The sequence below is a fragment of the Pelophylax lessonae genome (genome assembly GCF_965119305.1).
Source record: "Pelophylax lessonae genome assembly, chromosome: 2".
NCBI lineage: Eukaryota > Metazoa > Chordata > Amphibia > Anura > Ranidae > Pelophylax > Pelophylax lessonae.
Window position 1 is genome coordinate 576,113,027 of NC_138769.1, and position 19,012 is coordinate 576,132,038.

At 44.9% G+C, this 19,012-nt stretch overlaps 1 protein-coding gene across 1 annotated transcript in view; it reads left to right on the forward strand.

The window, feature by feature from the left end:
• The window catches only part of MBD6 (methyl-CpG binding domain protein 6), a 124,418-nt gene that overhangs the window by 69,505 nt on the left and 35,901 nt on the right, over nt 1-19,012 (forward strand). Inside the window, exons 6-8 of the mRNA XM_082244784.1 lie at nt 2,341-4,041; nt 4,158-4,858; nt 17,010-17,208. Of these exons, the coding sequence (XP_082100910.1) occupies nt 2,341-4,041; nt 4,158-4,858; nt 17,010-17,208 (2,601 nt within the window). The remainder of the gene's footprint in view (nt 1-2,340; nt 4,042-4,157; nt 4,859-17,009; nt 17,209-19,012) is intronic.

Here is a 19,012-nt window from a genome sequence, read left to right on the forward strand (position 1 = left end):
GTGTATGTAAGCTGTATGTTTGTAACTTGGGGACTGCCTCTATATACGAATTCGGGGCACTTGTACTTTTATTAACCTTTAGGGGTAGACTATATACTTAAATATGTTTTTGAAACACAAACTGACGTTGATTAGGTTATATACAGTATCTCACAAAAGTGAGTACACCCTTCACATTGTTGTAAATATTGGATTATATCTTTTCATCTGACAACACTGAAGAAATTACACTTTGCTACAGTGTAAAGTAGTGAGTGTCCAGCTTGTATAACCGTGTAAATTTGGTGTCCTCTCAAAAACACTTGACACACAGCCATTAATGTCTAAACCGCTGGCAACAAAAGTGAGTACCCCCCTAAGTGAAAATGTCCAAACAGGGCCCGAAGTGTCAATATTTTGTGTGGCCACTATTATTTTCGAGCACTGCCTTAACCCTTTTGGGCATGGAGTTTACCAGAGCTTTACAGGTTGCCACTGGAGTCCTCTTCAACTCCTCCATGACGACATCACGGAGCTGGTGGATGTTAGATATCTTGCGCTCCTCCACCTTCCGTTTGAGGATGCCCCACAGATGCTTAATAGGGTTTAGGTCTGGGGACATGCTTGGCTAGTCCATCACCTTTACCCTCAGCTTCTTTAGCGAGGCAGTGGTCGTCTTGGAGGTGTGTTTGGGGTCGTTATCATGTTGGAATACTGCCCTGCAGCCCAGTCTCCGAAGTAAGGGGATCATGCTCTGCTTCAGTATGTCACAGTACATGTTGGCATTCATGGTTCCCTCAATGAACTGTAGCTCTCCAGTGTCAGCAGCACTCATGCAACCCCAGACCATGACACTCCCACCACCATGCTTGACTGTAGGCAAGACACACTTGTCTTTGTACTCCTCACCTGGTGTACTCCTCACCTGGTTTGCTGCCAGACATGCTTGACACCTTCTGAACCAAATAAGTTTATCTTGGCCTCATCAGACCACAGGACATGGTTCCAGTAATCCATGTTCTTAGTCTGCTTGTCTTCAGCAAACTGTGGGCTTTCTTGTGCATCATCTTTAGAAGAGGCTTCCTTCTGTGATGACAGCCATGCGGACCAATTTGATGCAGTGTGCCGCGTATGGTCTGAGCACTGACAGGCTAACCCCCCCACCTCTTCAACCTCTGCAGCAATGCTGACAGGCACGTCTATTTCCCAAAGACAACATCTGGATATGACGCTGAGCATGTGAACTCAACTTCTTTGGTCGACCATGGCGAGGCCTGTTCTGAGTGGAACCTGTCTTGTTAAACTGCTGTATAGTTTTGGCCACCATGCTGCAGCTCAGTTTCAGGGTCTTGGCAATCTTCTTATAACCTAGGCCATCTTTATGTAGAGCAACAATTATTTTTTTTTCAGATCTTCCAAGAGTTCTTTGCCATGAGGTGCCATGTTGAACTTCCAGTGACCAGTATGAGAGAGTGAGAACAACAACACCAAGTTTAACACACCACCTTCCCATTCACACCTGAGACCTTGTAACACTAACGAGTCACATGACACAGGGGAGGGAAAGTGGCTAATTGGGCCCAATTGGGACATTTTCACTTAGGGGTGTACTCACTTTTGTTGCCAGCAGTTTAGACATTAATGGCTGTGTGTTGAGTTATTTTGAGGGGACAGCAAATTTACACTGTTATACAAGCTGTACACACACTACTTTACATTGTAGCAAAGTGTAATTTCTTCAGTGTCGTCACATGAAGATATAATAAAATATTTACAAAAATGTGAGGGGTGTACTCACTTTTGTGAGATACTGTACATTAAACTGATCTATTGCACATGTACCTCTGAAAACATTAAAGAGGATATAAACTCATTTCGTTTTTCAAAGGTTATCAACACAGACACCTCACTGCCTTTCCCTTGTAGGCATAGAAGACCACTCCAGTATCCTGTTCAGAGCTCATCCCTAAACACTAGTCAAGTATGAGGCAGATTATTCTTAAAGAGAATTATGGCTGCAACCTTCAGGTAGTAGAGCTAATTCACTCTCAAATCCCTACCTAGCTTAGTATTATACCCAGCAGCAAAAGCTTTGCCAAGTGATTATTTTGTTTCCTGAAATAGACATTGCAGTATCTGGAATATTACATGGAACTAGTGAAAGATTGTTGTGCTTTATACACGATTAAAGACGAATGACCACATTTTGTTTCTGGTTTTATTTTTTTTAACTAATTTAAAATGTTGGTTGTAGCACAATCCCCTCAAAATACTTTTTATTGTCTACCTAACATATTGTATATTCTCAGTCCTCTTTGTGTCAGTGAACATATTTATTTATTTTATGTTTATCTTTAACAGGATGTGGCCCAAGTCAAAACTTTCATGCAGCATCCACCAGCCCAAAGATGGGACAACACCCCTGTTCTCTCGATCCTGACATGTTCACCAAACTAATGATGGAGAAGGCCCACAGCATGCCTGCTCACCATTCTGAGAATCCCTTGGATCACAAATCAGATACTTTAACTCCTAATTCTGGGGAAAGGTACTCTGGCTTACGATCCAGCCAGCGGCCTGTTGTGCCTAGGCAGCATGGGGCATCTCTTGGTGAGTCCTATGCCTTAAGAAACTGTCCACCGGTGCCATCAAATGGTAACTATGAGTTGTTTTCAAGGACTCCACAAGCCATATCTAATGAGCTGTGTTCCAGTTCCAGTTTTACGCAAGTAAAGTCTTCCCAACACCGGCCTTCCTATCCCTTATGTAGTCAAGAACTTTCAGGCCTCTCCCCAAAACCAATAGCTCTTAATACTTGTAGCTTTGTGCCAGGTGGCACATTTTCAAGGACGCTGGATGAATCTCCTCAGGTCTCCCGACGGCCTTTTGCCTTTCCTGAGAAAGATCCGCTCGGCATCTTGGATTCCATCAGCTGTAGACCACCTAGTCCAAAGCACCATGTATTAAACTCGCCTCCTTTAATTCAGTCTCAGGTTCCCTTATTGAACCCTCACCCTACTCCTGAGCACAACCCAAGCAACACAACCTCTGTTTCACTGCCTCCTCCTCCATTTTCACCTTTCACTCGTAGTGGAGTGCTGACATCTCCTTCTACGACTAGGTCTTCAATATCCTCTATTTCTTCCCCAGCTGGCAGTGTGGAGCCATCCCCTCAACGTTCCCGCCACTCCTCTGCCTCCTCCGAGCACTTTCCTGCCCCCACAAGGTCAAGTTCTAGATCTCCCAGGCCCATTAGCCCTCCCAAGCGCTCTGTGCCCCACAGTCCAAAAGCAATACTTGAAGGCCTCCCTCCATTTGGGCAGGCCCAACTGGGATCTTCTTCAAATGCCAGCCATGCCTTAACCCACCAAAGCAATAAATCAGCACCACCGGTGTCTTTGGGAGCAGCGCAAGGCTTACTGGGCTTTCCCCTCGGGTGCATATTGGGCCAGCAAAGCAATGCTTCCTTCCCAGCTAGCAGCCTCCTTACAGCGGCTGCTAAGGCCCAGATGGCAAATCAAACCAAACCTGAAGCCGCAGCCCCTAGCACTTTACCCAGCCGATTGCTGAATCCCAATACGTTGCTTTCTACATCTGTCACACAGGAAGGTCGGTCTCTTCCCAGCAGGACTCATTCCCAGAGAAGGGATATGATGGTGAAGCGAAAAAGACAAAAGAATTCTCCAGGACCTGATGCCAGTCCGCAGGATACTAGTAAGGTTCTCCTAACTCCTAGTAGTCCTAGTGGACACACTCGATTAAATTCTTGTGTATCAAAGTTAGCTGGAATTGGGGGACAGCTTGATGAAGACATGGGAAAATCCAAAGTTCTTAATATACAGTCAATTTCTGGTCAGACTCCCTCTTCCCTTCAATTGTTTCGTACATCTGTAGAGGAGCCCCCAAGCCAAAGCAAAAATCCAAGCAGGTCTCCAGCTTCTCAAGATATCAGCAACCATCTTCTTGGCCTTGTAGGGCAACTAGTCCAGACTGCTACAGAACAGAACTCAGGGACTCCTTTACCACTGAAGTTACCCTCAACACCCACTGGGGCAAATCCACGTAAGCATTTTACATTTATATTTGAATGAACTACAAACATAGAATATTTTAAGTATCTAAAACCAGTGTAGCTTATTGTTTACACATGCATATTTCTAATTTATTTCTCGTTTTAGCTTTATCCTCTGGCCGACACAACCAGTCTCCAGTACCAAAATCTTCTCCAGCCCCGAGCCTGGCACAAAGTGGTATCACAGAAGGCAACAGTGAGCTGCCCTGTTCTCTGCCTTCTTCTGGGGACAGCTTCTCCTTCTTGAGCCAGGAACAAGTCTTGCCATTTTCTGCCACACCTGCGCTTTTAAACCTAGCCATGCTGGGCTCATTGCCACTCTCCTTCAGCTTGAATCAGCAACAACAGCTGCTTAACCAAGGCTTAGTCAATTTACTTTCCTCCTCTTTATTGGGAGGTGCAGATCTTGGCCTATTGGGACTCCAAAATCCTCCTTTGACGTTACCCTCTGTGGGTGATCCAGAAACCAGTGCTTTGCAAGCTTTGTTGATGGCATCTCTTCTACATAATCCTCTTTTACCACTGGGAGGACTTGGACTACCACAGCTCGATATTCCACCTCAGAATCAACAACAGAATAGCCTTCTGTCCTCTCTCGCACCTTTGCTGGATGCTCTGCCCTCTTCACATACAGACACAACTGAGAAACCTGAAACACACCTGACCTTGCCTGAGACTTTTCCTGAAAACTCACTCCAACCACTGCTCTTCTCTCCCGTCTCTGCCTCTCCAGCCCTCATGGCTCTTAATTCCGCACTACTGGCTGCCAGTTTAGGGACTGTTGACTCCTCTTCCTGCCCAGTACAGGTAACTGATCTTCCTGTTTTTAAAATTGCTACATACACGATTGTGAATATTCAAAAATGTCTGATCTTATTGCATTCTTACAGAAAAAAAACTGTAAATTCAATATTTTGTTAGTAATATACATTTTCTCTTTTGTTCATTGACAGACACAGCTCCATATTGTCTTTGACTCTTGGGATATGCTGCTCTTCCTAGGAGTAGGACACTAGGCGGAAAAGAGTTAAGAGTTTGACTATGCCCATAGGGCGGTCCCAGGGGGTATACTCCCAAACCTAGCCCCTCCTATCCCCCCCCCTCACTGGGTGAGGTAGGAGCTGGCCTTGCTACTTGCTCCAGTAAGGGGGGTTAAGGATGTGGTTGTTGTTGACCGGGTTGTCCGGATCGCACACGGGGGTCTTTGGGCGGGTTCCTGGCCCCCTGAGGATTCGTGACTGGGACAGGGATGTCCTTTGGGCTCCCTGCAGTGAGTATTGGACTGGGGGGAAGCAGATGTTTCATCATCCGCGGGTCAGCGCCTCACGTGGCTGGTTTGGGCCAACCAAGCTGCCCGAGTGCCTGACCAAGCTATCCAAGCTGCTGATATAGCAGATAGTACTGCCGACTGATGCGCACCTCATGCGCCTGGATTGGGCCAAAATTGAGGCCGCGGCCTACTCGCGGTTGACGGAACTAGCTGTCCAAGTGGCTGACCAAGCTATCTGAGCTCCTAACCAAGATGTCCATGCTGCTGATCAAGCTAACAGAGCTGCCGGCGGATTCGCGACTTACACAGTCCTAAATTTAGGCTGTGGCATTGCGGCCTACTCGCGGCTGGCTGTCCAAGCTGCTGTCCAAACTGTTGACCAGGCTGTTCAAACTGCTGACCGGTTGATAGAGCTGCGTACGGGTGTCTGCCTTCCCCTGGGGGGGGGGGGGGGGGTCATATGGTCTGCTTGGCACCGGGGGGTGCCATGATGGGGGCACTGCATTTTTTAGCGAAGTGAAGCAGCCATTATTGTGTGGGTGAGGGTACTCTGCCTGCGCGTCTGCATCATGGCGGGCCCCCTCTAGGGGGCTATGTCCTAATATGTCCTCTATGGAGGGCAACCCTTAGGTCTAATATGTTCTTTTGTGGACCCTTAGCCGGGGTCTCCTTTCGGGACTGAGGTCGGCGACCTCCCCTGCTTGTTATGTTCTCAGGGTGAGCTTAGTATATAGCGACTCTACTGGGTCTGCGTCCACGCACTTCAGGCGCTCTGGCGGTGAGGATGATTCCTTTTACTGCACATGCGCATGTAAAGGCGCTGGTGGATGCACTGATTGTATCGGTGCAGGAAACTTTAAACAAGGGGGGGTGCAGCCGCTGCTGCGTCAGAGGCCCGCAGATCCTCTAAAGCGGCAAAGGTATTTCCTTTTTCCCGCTTACTGGGACAAAATTGTTGCGAGTCAGTGGAGTTAGGCTGTGCCTAAGCGTTTTTGATAGACTGTATCCCTTGAGGAGTCTCTGTTGAGTAAGTTGGCAGTCCCAACTATGGTGGACTCTGAGGTCTCCAGGCTGAGTAAATCCACCCTAATTCTGGTGGAGTAGTCTCCGGTTTTTAAAAGATCCTTTTGACAGGAGAGCCGAGACTTTGATCTGTCACATGTTTATTGTGGCCGGTTCGATCCTTAGGCTGGTGTTCACCATAGCATGGTTTCCCTGACTTTCCCGAGTGGGCAAAGCTTTTGCGCCAGGATCTGGAGGGGGAACATATTCCTCCTGCCTTTGCAGAGCTGGCGGACTAGTTGGTCCATGGGTTGCAGTTCGTCTGTGATGCCTATCTGGATGCAGCTCCCTTAGTCTCTCTGTGCTGTCTTTGACAGCAATGATCCTTCGGCACAAGATATGGCTAAAAGGCTGGTCTGCGGACCAGACTTTTCAGAAGGCCTTACAGTGCCCTGCAAAAGTATTCACCTTCCTTGGCATTTTTCGTGTTTTCTTGCCTCACAACCTGAACATGCCCATCATTTTGAAGATTTTTTTTTTTTTTATATTGTGAAGCAAACAACAAATAGGAAAAAATAACAGAAAAAGTAAATGTGCATAACTATTCACCCCCCTAAAGTCAATACTTTGTAGAGCCACCTTTTGTGGCAATCACAACTTCAAGTCACTTTGGATAAGTCTCTATGAGCTTTCCACATCTTACCACTGGGATTTTTGCCCATTCCTCCTTGCAAAACTGCTCCAGCTCCTTCAATCCTCCTCCTTGGATGGCATGCGCTTGTGAACAGCAATCTTTAAGTCTGGCCACAGATTTTCTATTGGATTGAGGTCTTGGCTTTGACTAGACCATTCCAACACATTTACATGTTTCCCATTAAACCACTCAAATGTCGCTTTAGCAGTGTGTTTGGGGTCATTGTCCTGCTGTGGAAGGTGAACCTCCGTCCTAGCCTCAAGTCACGCACAGAGTAGTACAGGTTTTGCTCAAGAATTTCCCTGTATTTTGCACCATCCATCTTTCCTTCAACTCTGACCAGTTTCCCAGTCCCGGCTGCTGAAAAACATCCCCACAGCATCATGCTGCCACCACCATGTTTCACTGTGGGGATGGTGTTCTTTGGGTGATGTGATGTGTTGGGTTTGCATCAGACATAGCGTTTTCTTTGATGGCCGAAAAGTTCAATTTTAGTCTCATCAGACCAGAGCACCTTCCTCCAATACATTTTGGGAGTCTCCCACATGCCTTTTCGCAAACTCAAAACGTGCCATTTTGTTTTTTGCTCAAAGTAATGGCTTTCTTCTGGCCACTCTGCCATAAAGCCCAACTCTATGGAGCGTACGGCTTATTGTCCTCCTATGTACAGATACTTTAGTCTCTGCTGTGGAATTCTGCAGCTCCTCCAGGGTTACCTTAGGTCTCTGTGTTGCCTCTCTGATTGATGCCCTCCTTGCTTGGTCCGTGAGTTTTGGTGGGCGGCCGTCTCTTGGCAGGTTGGGTGTTGTGCCATCTTCTTTCCATTTGGTTATGATAGATTTGTTGGTGCTCTTGGGGATCATCAAAGATTTTTTTTATAACCTAACCCTGACTTGTACTTCTCTCAACAACATTGTCCCTTACTTGTTTGGAGAGTTACTTGGTCTTCATGGTAGTGTTTAATTAGTGATGCCTCTTGCTTAGGTGTTGCAGCCTCTGGGGTCTTTCAAAAAAGGTGTGTATATGTAATGACAGATCATGTGACACTTAGATTGCAAACAGGTTGACATCATTTCACTAATCATGTGCATTCTGCAGATAATTGGTTGCACCAGAGCTTTTTATGGGCTTCATAACAAAGGGGGTGCATACATACGCACATGCCAATTTTCTATTTCTAAAAAATAGTTTTATGTATATATTTTTCTCATTTCACTTCACCAACTTAGACTATTGTGTTTTGATCCATCACATAAAATTCAGATTAGCAAAACATTGAACTTAAGGCTGTAATGTAACAAAATGGGTAAAAAGTCAAGGGAGTGAATACTTTTGCAAGGCACTGTATGTGAGCTTACCTTTGTGGGGAATCGTTTGTTCGGAGCCTCCTTGAAAAGACCTCCCTTGGAGGTTCCATGAGGACCTGATCTGGTATGCCGAGAGCAAATCCTTCCAGACCTCCAGACACACACCCCTTCTGCCTGAAGGGAGCGCTCTCACCCGTATATGGGTCCGCTTCTTTCTGGACCTTTGGACCTCCCTGATTCAAGACAAGTGGGTCCATGAGCTGATTCGGTCCGGCTACAAGAGCTTTCAGTTTTCTCCTCCAGAGAGGTTCTTTCCTTCCAACCTGCAGTTATCCCCAGACCGCCTGCAAGGTCTCTTCGGGGTGGTGCAAGACCTGCTACTACAAGGGGTTTCATGTTTGCATGTCCCAGAAAGACAAAGCGTGGTACGTCCAATCTTGGACCTCAAGCTCTGAACCGCTTTGTGCGGGTACAGATGTTTCGAATTAAGTCCATTTGTACAGTAGTGGCATCCCTACATCAGAGGGATCTTCTGGTCTCAATCGATATTAAGGACGCTTACCTTCATATTCCGATATATGTTAGTTATACGCGCTTCCTCCACTTGCTGTGGGCGAGGAGCATTATCAAGAGATCTCACCTCAACCCCTCGGGTTTTCACAAGTGTTGGCCCGGTGTTGGCATTGTTGTGCCAGCGGGGGATTGTGATATTGGAGTACTGGATGATCTTCTACGAGCAGAGTCTCCGACTGCTCTGAAGGACAACCGGGAGATTACTGTGGGGACTCTGCAGGAGTTTGTTTGGAAATTAAGTTTCCAGGTATTGGCTCTGGTTCCGTCCACCTAGTTGGACTATCTGGGTCTGTTCTGGACTCTTCCTCAGCCAGGGTGTCCCTCCCATGGGACGAGTTTCAAAAATCTGTCCACACGAGACCTCTGCAAAGAGAGATTCTTTGCAAAGAGAGATTCTTGCCATGTGGAACAAGAATCCACAGTCTCTAGACAATCTGATCCTGTTGAGCCAGGGTACGAGAGGGTCCCTGATTTGGCTCTTCAACAGGGTAAATCTTCCTTCCCCTGTACTGGATGGTGGTTATCACGGATGCCAGCCTGTACAAGTGGGGTGGCGTTTTTTTTGCCCAGGGGGTCTGGACTCTGGAAGAATCCAGGCTTACCGATCAATATACTTGACAATTTCTCCGGAGGTGATTCATCAGTTGTGTCTCTGGTGGGGAACTCCCAAGGTGGTCCTGTTGGCCTCTCGTCCTTTGGGACCAGTATTGTCTGATATACGTCTTTCCTCTTCTAGAACTTTTGCCAGTTGCGTAGGCAGAAGGGATTTCGGCCATCCTAGTGGCTCCAGACTGTCCTTGCCAGTCTTGGTACGCAGATCTGATACGGTTGGTCACTGATGCTCCTTTGAGACTTCCTCTTAGAGGAGATCCGTTGGCTCAAGGGCCAATCTTGCTTTACAGTCGCTGGCTTTAACATCTTGGCTGTTGGAAGCCAGGTGCTAGAGGGTTGTCTGAATCGGTGGTTCCCACGCTGCTGTAGGCTGGTAAATCTACTTCTAGGTAGATTTACCATTGCGTTTCAAGTGCGTACTTTGCAGATGTGAATCTCTTGGGGAAAATATTCATTGTCCCAGAAGGTAGCCTTCTGGGTGGCTTTTTCTTCTGCACGTAGGGTGTCGGAGTTGGCTGCTTGTCTTGTCGTTCACCTTACTTGGTGATTCACGGAGATAAAGTGGCGTTTCGGTCCTGCCAGTCATTCCTTCCTAAAATCGTCTCTGGTTTCCATTTAAATAAAGGCATTGTGTTCCCTTCCTTCAGTCCTGAGCCTAAGCACAATAAAGAGATTGCCTTACATTCTTTGGATGTGGCTTGGGTAACTGGTGTACCTGGCGGCGACTGAGTCAGTCATTCCGAAAATCGGATTACCTATTTGTCCTTACTGATGGACCCTGTAAGGGGCTGACTGCGTCTGCTGCGACCATTTTTAGATGGATTAGGCAGACAGTGGTGCAGGCCTATTCCATTGAGGGTCAGGATCCCCATTTCCCTGTTAAGGCGTATTCTACATGGACGCTTAATGCCTATTGGGCCTTCCATCATCAGGTATCAGTGGTGCAGGTTTGCAAGGCGGCCACCTGGTCGTCCGTGCACTCTATCACAAAACTTTATAAAGTGGATGTGTTGGCATCTGCGGATGCTTCCTTTGGCCGCAAGGGTTTGCAGGCTGTTTTTGGAGAGGATTAGTCCTCTTTGAGGGTGTACTGTTTTGTCAGGTGATCTCCATTTGGTCCTGGTTGTGCTCCTGTTTTACCTGATTGGCTACGTTTAGCCTTTGGGAAGTATATTTATTGCTGTGTTCTTTGCACCCCTCATGTTGACACTGCTTTGGGACGTCCCAAAGGGTCACAGAAGATATGGAGCTGTGTCTGTCAATGAACAAAAGAGAACTGGATTTTTGTCTTTCCGTAAAATACTTTTCTCTGATGTTCATTGACAGACACAGCATTCACCCCTCTAATGAGTTGGGGGTTATGTTCTTCTGACACTGCTTGTTACTGAAGAGCTAGAGCAGGAAGTGGGAGTATACCCCCTGGGACTGCCCTATGGGCGCAGTCAAACTCTTTCCGCCTAGTGTCCTACTCCGAGTAAGAGCAGCATAACCCAAGCATCAAAGAAGATTTGGAGCTGTGTCTGTCAATGAATATCAGAGAAAAGGATTTTATGATGAGACAAAAATCTAGTTTTTAGCATTATGAATCTTTAATTTTTTAGCACTTTATCATCATCTTCTATCATTATGATAGAGAAGGGAAGTGTTAAAATCCCTTTTTATGTTTTTATTGCTTTCTGTGTCCCTGCTAGGGAACTTCGACCCCCTCTGTTTTTTTGTCTTTGTAAATGGTGTCACTGGTATAGAAAGTGATGAAAAAGTTCTTGAGAATGTTCCCTTGTTTCCTGGCCCCAAATGTCCTTATGTGCTTCTCCTCTTTTTGACTGCCATATTCACATTGTGTGTATACAGTTTTTAGAATTCAGTTAAGTCAATTCTTCACCTCCTTTTAATATGTTGACTATGTTGGATTCTTTGAGGCAGTTTCTTCTCTGGCTAGATAAACCTAGTTCTGCACAGCCTTCACATACCCTAATAGACACAAAGAAGACAGAAAATTCTAAAAAGCCTTTACCTATTCTTGATCAAATCAGTTGGGCAGTATATGATGATTGGCCTAACTCTGAGAAGTTAGTTAGCCCTCCTGACAATTTTGCTGCCTTGGACCCTATGGCAGAGATATTTCAAAAGAAATGTACTGTTCCTTCTATGGATCCAGCTATTCTTGCACTAAATTATCAGTCTGGTATGTCCAGCCCTGCTGCCAGCTTTTTAGATCTTATTTATTGCCCAAACTATGGCAGGCTGAGCTAGAGAACTCCATAGTTAATGGTCTCCTGATATAGACTTTTAGATTGTAGCCATCACCCCTACTATTCTGCGTAGACGCCATGGAGAATGTTTGTCAAATCACCAGAATGTCCTTTCTGTGCATACACACAGAATTGTTTGCCTTACTGTAGTAGACCATGCTCGGGAAAGGTGCCTTTTGCGCATCCCCTTTAAAATGAACTTCCCGCTGGGAATTACCCTGAGAAATACATTGAGGCAGCTACGGAGTGAAGGTGTTCTGACCTCACTATCCACAATTACACCTCTACCTAACGGTAATTTTCTCTTCCTCCCTCAAGTCGGAGGAAGAAGGAAACCTTCTACGCGTTAATATTCGCTTTTACCCCATGCAGGTGCTAGGCTGTCTACTGACATGACTTTAGCTTAGTACAGTGAAGACAAGGCTTTTTCATTTAACTTGATCTTTCATAGAGGTACACAAAGATCTTCCATTGCTGTCCTCTCTATGCTTTCTACAAACAGTTTTTGCTCTACCTGCTGCTTCGTAAGAGCAGAGCTGGGCCTCTTCCTGGTCTCCGGTAGACCTGCCAAAAAATCTCTCATATTAGAGGTTTTATAAACTTGTAGCAGGTGCAACTTTATGTTATACCCCCATCTATTCACACATCCTGTTTACCCTGTACGTTGTTGAAAAAAATCACCACACTCTGTGGTGCTATATTATATTAGACTTTGATCAAACCCTGACCATTCAGATCACAAAGTGTGTCTGGGACCTCTTCCTTGCAAGCTCCTGAGTTTGTTTGACCCATATACTTAAGTTTTCTCCAGGTCAAATAAAAGTATATCTCCTCACTAAAGTTCCATGGGAGAACTACAACAAAAAGTTTAACTACTCCTTTTTTGAAGCCTTAATAATATCCAGGCAAAAGAATCCTTCTTAGACTCTTGCACACATCTGTGTACTGCCAAGGGTGTCTACGTCTAAGCCTGACATTGTTCTTTCCAGGTTTCTTTCAGCACAACTTTAGTCAATGGCTGATCCAGTGTTCAAGAACATGCTCTCATTGGCAACCCTAGTTGCATTAACTGAGAAAACCTCCTGGATTATGCTGGCAAATTCTTTGAAACAACCCAAGCCTGAATTTTTCCCACTCAGGGTGACAGGTATTGCCCCTCAAGACTGCTTGAATTCTAGGCATTCATCCCTGGGTGCCTACAGTCCTAAACATAAGAACCACTAATTGCCCCATCCAGCTGCAGCAGCCGTCAACGTCTCATAGTCTGCCTGTTCCTAAACACTGGGGCATCATGCACCGAGCCTAAATGCCCTGTGTGTATGGGGCCATAGTCAAAATTCCTTTTTTTTTTTTTTTGTTGCTTCGGCTAGATCAATTAATTATATGAATCCCTGCCTGGTTTTTACTGCTATCCTGTCTCGGAGAGTTTTTTCTGTACTTACTATCCTGCTGACAACTGTTTCACCAGACAGACTGTGAGAAAAAAAAATCTGCCATAGGGACAGTGGGCTGAATTAATACTTTGACTGCAGATTGTTATTTTTTGCCTGATACAGGCTATAGTTGGCAAAAGTTGTTGCTTGTTAACTCTTCCATTTGTTCCTGCACAAAATCTTTCAATGGGGCACCTGTTCCTGTGCTTTAACACTTTAAGATGGGAATTACAGGCAGTCCCCGAGTTACAAACAAGATAGGGTCTGTAGGTTTGTTCCTAGGTTGAATTTGTTTGTAAGTGGGAACAGGTACATTTTTTTTTTTTTTAACTTTTTATTGAAGGATATAAAGCTTGTGGTACAATCAAACAGGGCATTCAACAGGACCACCAAAAAAGAAAGAAAAAACAGAATTCAGTACATCATATTACAGTTGATTGAAAAACATTCATTATGCAGCATTACATCACATTATAGGGTCAAAGAGTCTGTCGAGGTACAAAAGACAAATATTGGTAAAGAAACATGAAGATAATCAAAACCCTCAGTGAGGACCTAAGGCAGAAGAGTTGGTGAGGTCAGAGGAGCACCAAGCCCCCCACACCTTATCGAATTTGGCTGGACAACCTCTATGTTCAAATAGAAGTTCTTCGTATGGTAACACGTGATTAACCAATTGCAACCACATACGCACCGAGGGAGGAGTGGATTGAATCCATTTAAAGGCTACGGCCTTACCGACCATAAACACGGATTCCAGCAGCATAGTTCTAGTATGTTGCGGCCACAGCTCCTCATCCAACACCCCCAGTAAACATACCAGGGGGGTACACAGCACTGTATCAGAGAGGACAGCAGACAAAACTTCGGTCACCCTTTTCCAGTATCGAGCTATAACCGGACACTGCCACATGACATGGGCAAAGTCCACTCGAGGGCATGTACATCTAGTTGCTTGTAGGGGCCCCCAATCGGTGCATGGCGTGCAGCCAAACCGGAGTAAAAAAAGATTAATGAAACATGTAAAGATGTATCAGTTTATTAACTGCTGGGGAGACTGAGAAATGCGAGGAGCAGGCCTCCTCCCAGTCTTCATCCGACAAATCAGGCATAAGTTGTTGCCACTTGGTGCGGACTGTCAGTGGGGATTTATTAATTGTGGCTAATATCAAGTGTAAGTAGATTTGTGGAGACAAGCCCCCTGGGTCCCTGAGATCGCAAAATTCCTATCAGCGGGTAATCAGAGAGACCAACCTCATTAGATCCAAACTGGGAGTGGAGTGCATGGCGGAGCTGGAGATATCTATAAAATGCATTATGGGGAAGATCACACCTATCTTGTAGTGACTGAAAAGGGATTACAACCTTCCTTTCATATACATCCCCCAAGGTAGTAACTCCCCTACACTCCCAGAACCGGAAATCCAAAAACGACTGGAGACCAGGGAACATTGGGTTATGCCAAAGAGGCAGAGCCAAGTCAATGTCACCAAAGTCCGCAATCTTCTTAGCTTCCCGCCACACCGCCCTGGCACACAGGTACATTTTTAAGTGTATCTCCAGCCAGTAAAATAATTTCGAAGTTTTTTGGATAGGATAGGGAAGGGTTAACAGGCTTGTAATGTTCGTTCTGTGAATATCTCTTTCTAAGGGTAGTTTTCCTCTCACTTCCTGTTTCCTCCCATCGTTTGTAAGTAGGAGTCGTTTGAAAGTTGGATGTTTGTAACCTGGCGACCGCCTGTATTCACTTTGGAGTGATTTACTCTCATTTCCTGTTGTGTCTCCAGGATGGGATTTCAGTATGATCTCCAGTGAGACACGGGTCAGAAAAACAACTAAATAGGAGTATAACCTTTCGCTCTCTATCTGAAACCAAAAAAGTGGTTTTAAATTCTTCTCAATGAACTTAGTTTACTTCTCTGCAGCTGAAGGTTCAAGTGGTTGTAACCCTAAAAAAAATATTTTAAAAATCCTGATTCTTTAAAGTAGGATACACAGCATAGTGCTTCTGCTTTGTCGTTTGTCCCTCTCTATGTTCTAAAAAACCTGGTTGATCCTGCCTGTTCCTGTGTCCTCCTATGTAAACTGACCACGGTAATCATTGCTGCTAATTCATGATACCATGGTCAGTTTACGTGTCTCCATCATCCCCGCTGCTCTCCTCTCTCCCCGCCTGTCAGTTCAGTCTGTGTCAGCCATGTCCTCCCCACCACTCCCCTCCGCTATCACTGCTATAGCTGTTAAATTACTAGTGATAAAACATGTAATCCCCTCTCTTACATGAAGATTTATTGTGCAGTATCTCTAGTTTTAAAAATTATTTCGCAAAATACCTTCTTTACAGCACCGCTGGGTGCTCACGTGACCTCCCCTCAATCCCCCCACTCTCCTCCTCTCCTCCCCTCCTCCCAGCTGACGTCATGGGTGGAATGCAGCCCCTCCCACTGTAGTGCTCAGATTGGGAACGGCAAGTCACAAGAGTGCCCAGCGGCGCTGTAAAATATGCAGTATTTTGCGTAATCATTTTTAAAAACTACAAATACTGCACATTAAATCTTATTGTAAGAGAGGGGATTACATGTTTTATCACAAGTGACTTTACAACCACTTTAAAGTGATTGATACTAAAGTCTTGATTTTTTATTTATTTTTTGTTAAAAATAACAAACACGTTATACTTAGCTGCTTTGTGTAGTGGTTTTGCACAAAGCAGCCCTGATCCTCCTCCTCCTCCTTGGTTCCCTCTTCGGTGCTCCTGGCTCCTCCCTCCCATTGAGTGCCCCCACAGCAAGCAGCATGCTATGGGGTCATTCAAGCCGAGCCTCAGCTCCCTGTGTCCATTCAGATACAGAGCCATGTTCCGCCCCCTTTCTCTCCTCATTGGCTGACTGACAGCAGCGGGAGCCAATGGCGCCGCGCTGCTGTCTCAGCCAATGAGAAGGGGAGTCCCGGGCAGCCGAGACACTCCTGCAACATTGCTGGATCTAGATGGACCTCAGGTAAGTATTAGAGGTGCTGAGGGGGGCTGCTTCACACAGAAGACTTTTTATCCTAATGCAAAGAATGCCTTTACAACCACTTTAAGTCCTTAGGATTATGGTAAGCAGTGCAAGTCATGTACACCTAACTAGCTCATATTTCCTGTTTTCTTAAGGGGGATCCAGCAAGACACAGGGCAACTTTTCTTGCTAAAAATGAAGCAATGGAAGTAACAGCAGAGGTCTCTGGCATGAGACCTTTCAGCTAGACCTTCAACAGTTGTTAAAGCCACCAGACCAGTACACTGGTGCTGAGGGTGGTGGCGGCATGAAACTGTCAGAAGAACAGTTTTAGTTTTTAAATAAGATAAGACTGAACTCTGGATCAATATTTTTAGTGGGGGAGTATTATAGGGCCCACACACTAGACGAAAAATCGTTAGATAGAAAATCTGTCATTTGAATAGTTTTTACGTTTTTCGTCCAGTTAATGGGTACAAATTGAAAATCGGTTGTGACCTTTCTGAGCCAAAAAATCGAAGGGAAAGTTTGGAAAACTTCTGCCGAATGGACAATAAATTAAAAGGTTATTGTGTTGTTCGCCTGTTAAACATTGAACTGTTGGTACCGTGCATATGTGACCCAGAAGCAAAAAAAACAAACTAAAAAAACTGATACATTTATGTCCATTGAATGATTTATCGTTCAAAAATTGGTCATTACATAATGGTAATATCATTTGCTCTCACAACCTTGTGTTTGTTTTTTGACTGGTGTATGGCTAGCATTAGTTAAACTGATTGTGTGCTGGTAACCTTTATTTATATTTTGTTACAGAGTTGCATCAATACTTCCTGTTCTGGGTCAGCCTCTGTTACTACAACCACTAATTCTCCTGCCTTATCAGAGGGGAAGATCCCTCCGTCCGAGCCACATAGCCCTTTCCAGCTCCAGTCAACACAGGCATCAGTGTCTGGAAGACTTAACGCGCTAATGCCCCCTCTGCTCAACCCTCTGCTCACTGCTGGCTTGTTGGGTAAGACACTTGATCACATGCCCTGAAAGAGAAGTTATCTTGCGTGGTATTTTATGTTATGTATATGATGGGTTTATTTTGGGCTTATTTACAATAAATCTAGGTTCATACCTAAGCGGCTTTACGAGCCACATTTACATGGGCATAACAGCCTATTCATTTGAATGGGCTGCTTTTACTTGTGTTTCATGCAGGAAAAAGTGCCTGCATCTTTTTTTAAAACGTAGCCAGAGGGAAAAAGCATGGCGCTTTTGCACCATGTGATTTCCCACAACTAAAAATGTGCTATTAATCACTTCTATACTGGGCCTATACTGGCACTCCTCTCCTACATGTAGAAATCATAATTTTTTTGCTAGAAAAATACTCATTACCCCCAAACATTTATATATGTTTTTTTTTGCAGAGACCCTAGGGAATAAAATGGTGGTCGTTGCAACTTTTTATGTCACATGATATTTGCGCAGCAATTTTTTTAAACGTGTTTTTTTTTTTTCTTTGGAAATAAAACATTTTCATGAATTAAAAAAAAAAAACAAAACACTAAAGCTGGCCTGATTTTTTTTTTTAAATAAATACCAAAAATGTCACGCTTTAAAATTGTGCACACTCGTGGAATGGTGCCAAACTTCGGTACCTAAAAATCTCCATAGGCTCTGCTTTAAAAAATTTTAAAGTTTACCTGTTCAGAATTACTGGGCTAGAATTATTGCTCTTGCGCTACCGTTCACGAGGATATCTCATGTGTAGTTTGAACGCTGTTTACATACGCAGGTGCGACATAAGTATGCATTAACATCTGCATGTGGGGACAGGTGCGCTTTAAATTTTTATTTTTTTTTTTGTTTATTTTACATTTATTTATTTTGACATTTTCCCTTGTTGTTTGTTTGTTGTAATTACTTGTATTCCTTTTACAAGGATTGTAAACATTCCTTGCAAAAGGAAAAGGGCATGACCGGTCTTCTTTACAATGAGATCTGGGGTCTATAAGTCCCCAGATCTCGCCTCTAGGCTTGAAACCTAAGATCAAAAAAAGAAACAAAAAAACAACAATCTCGGCCTCCCAGCTGAAGAAACGTCAGTGTTTGCATCTGCCGAGGCTGGATGTGATGTCTTTTTTTTACATATTTTCATCAGTCAGTGTCTCTGATCACTGGCGATGACACTGTACTGCACTGGTTACAGTATGTAAAAATGTTTTACAACATTGTGAAAAAAGTATTTTTCTTAAATTTCTTTATTTTCCAAAAAATTGTGACAAAAAAACTACAACTTCAAAAAACTCGCCATGCCTCTTCTAAATACATTAGGCTTCCTACTTTCCAAAAAATTGTCATTTGGGGGTATGTGTACTGTCCTGGCATTTTTGGGCCTAAAGAAATTTAGATGGGCCATCAGTACATCAGGATTGATCGATTTTCATATATATAAATATTAGGGATAGACCGATTATTGGCAAGGCCCGATATACACTTTCCCCGAACTGGCCGATATTTTTGTGATGTCAGTCTGCCTTCTTAGGCCGCCTCCCTCACCTTGGACAGCCTCGTCTGGAGTCGGGACTAGTCTTGGAGTGTATCACAGCCATACACCCACCCACAGCAGCCCGGTGCCAGCCAGCCACCCACATCCACAGGCCCTGTACCAGCCACAGGCACTGTACCAGCGAGCCAGCCAGCCACCCACAGGCCCTATACCCGCCAGACAACCACCCACCCACAGGCCCTGTACCTGCCAGCCGCAGGCACTGTACCAGCCAGCCACCCACAGGCCCTGTACCAGCCAGCCACCCACAGCTCTT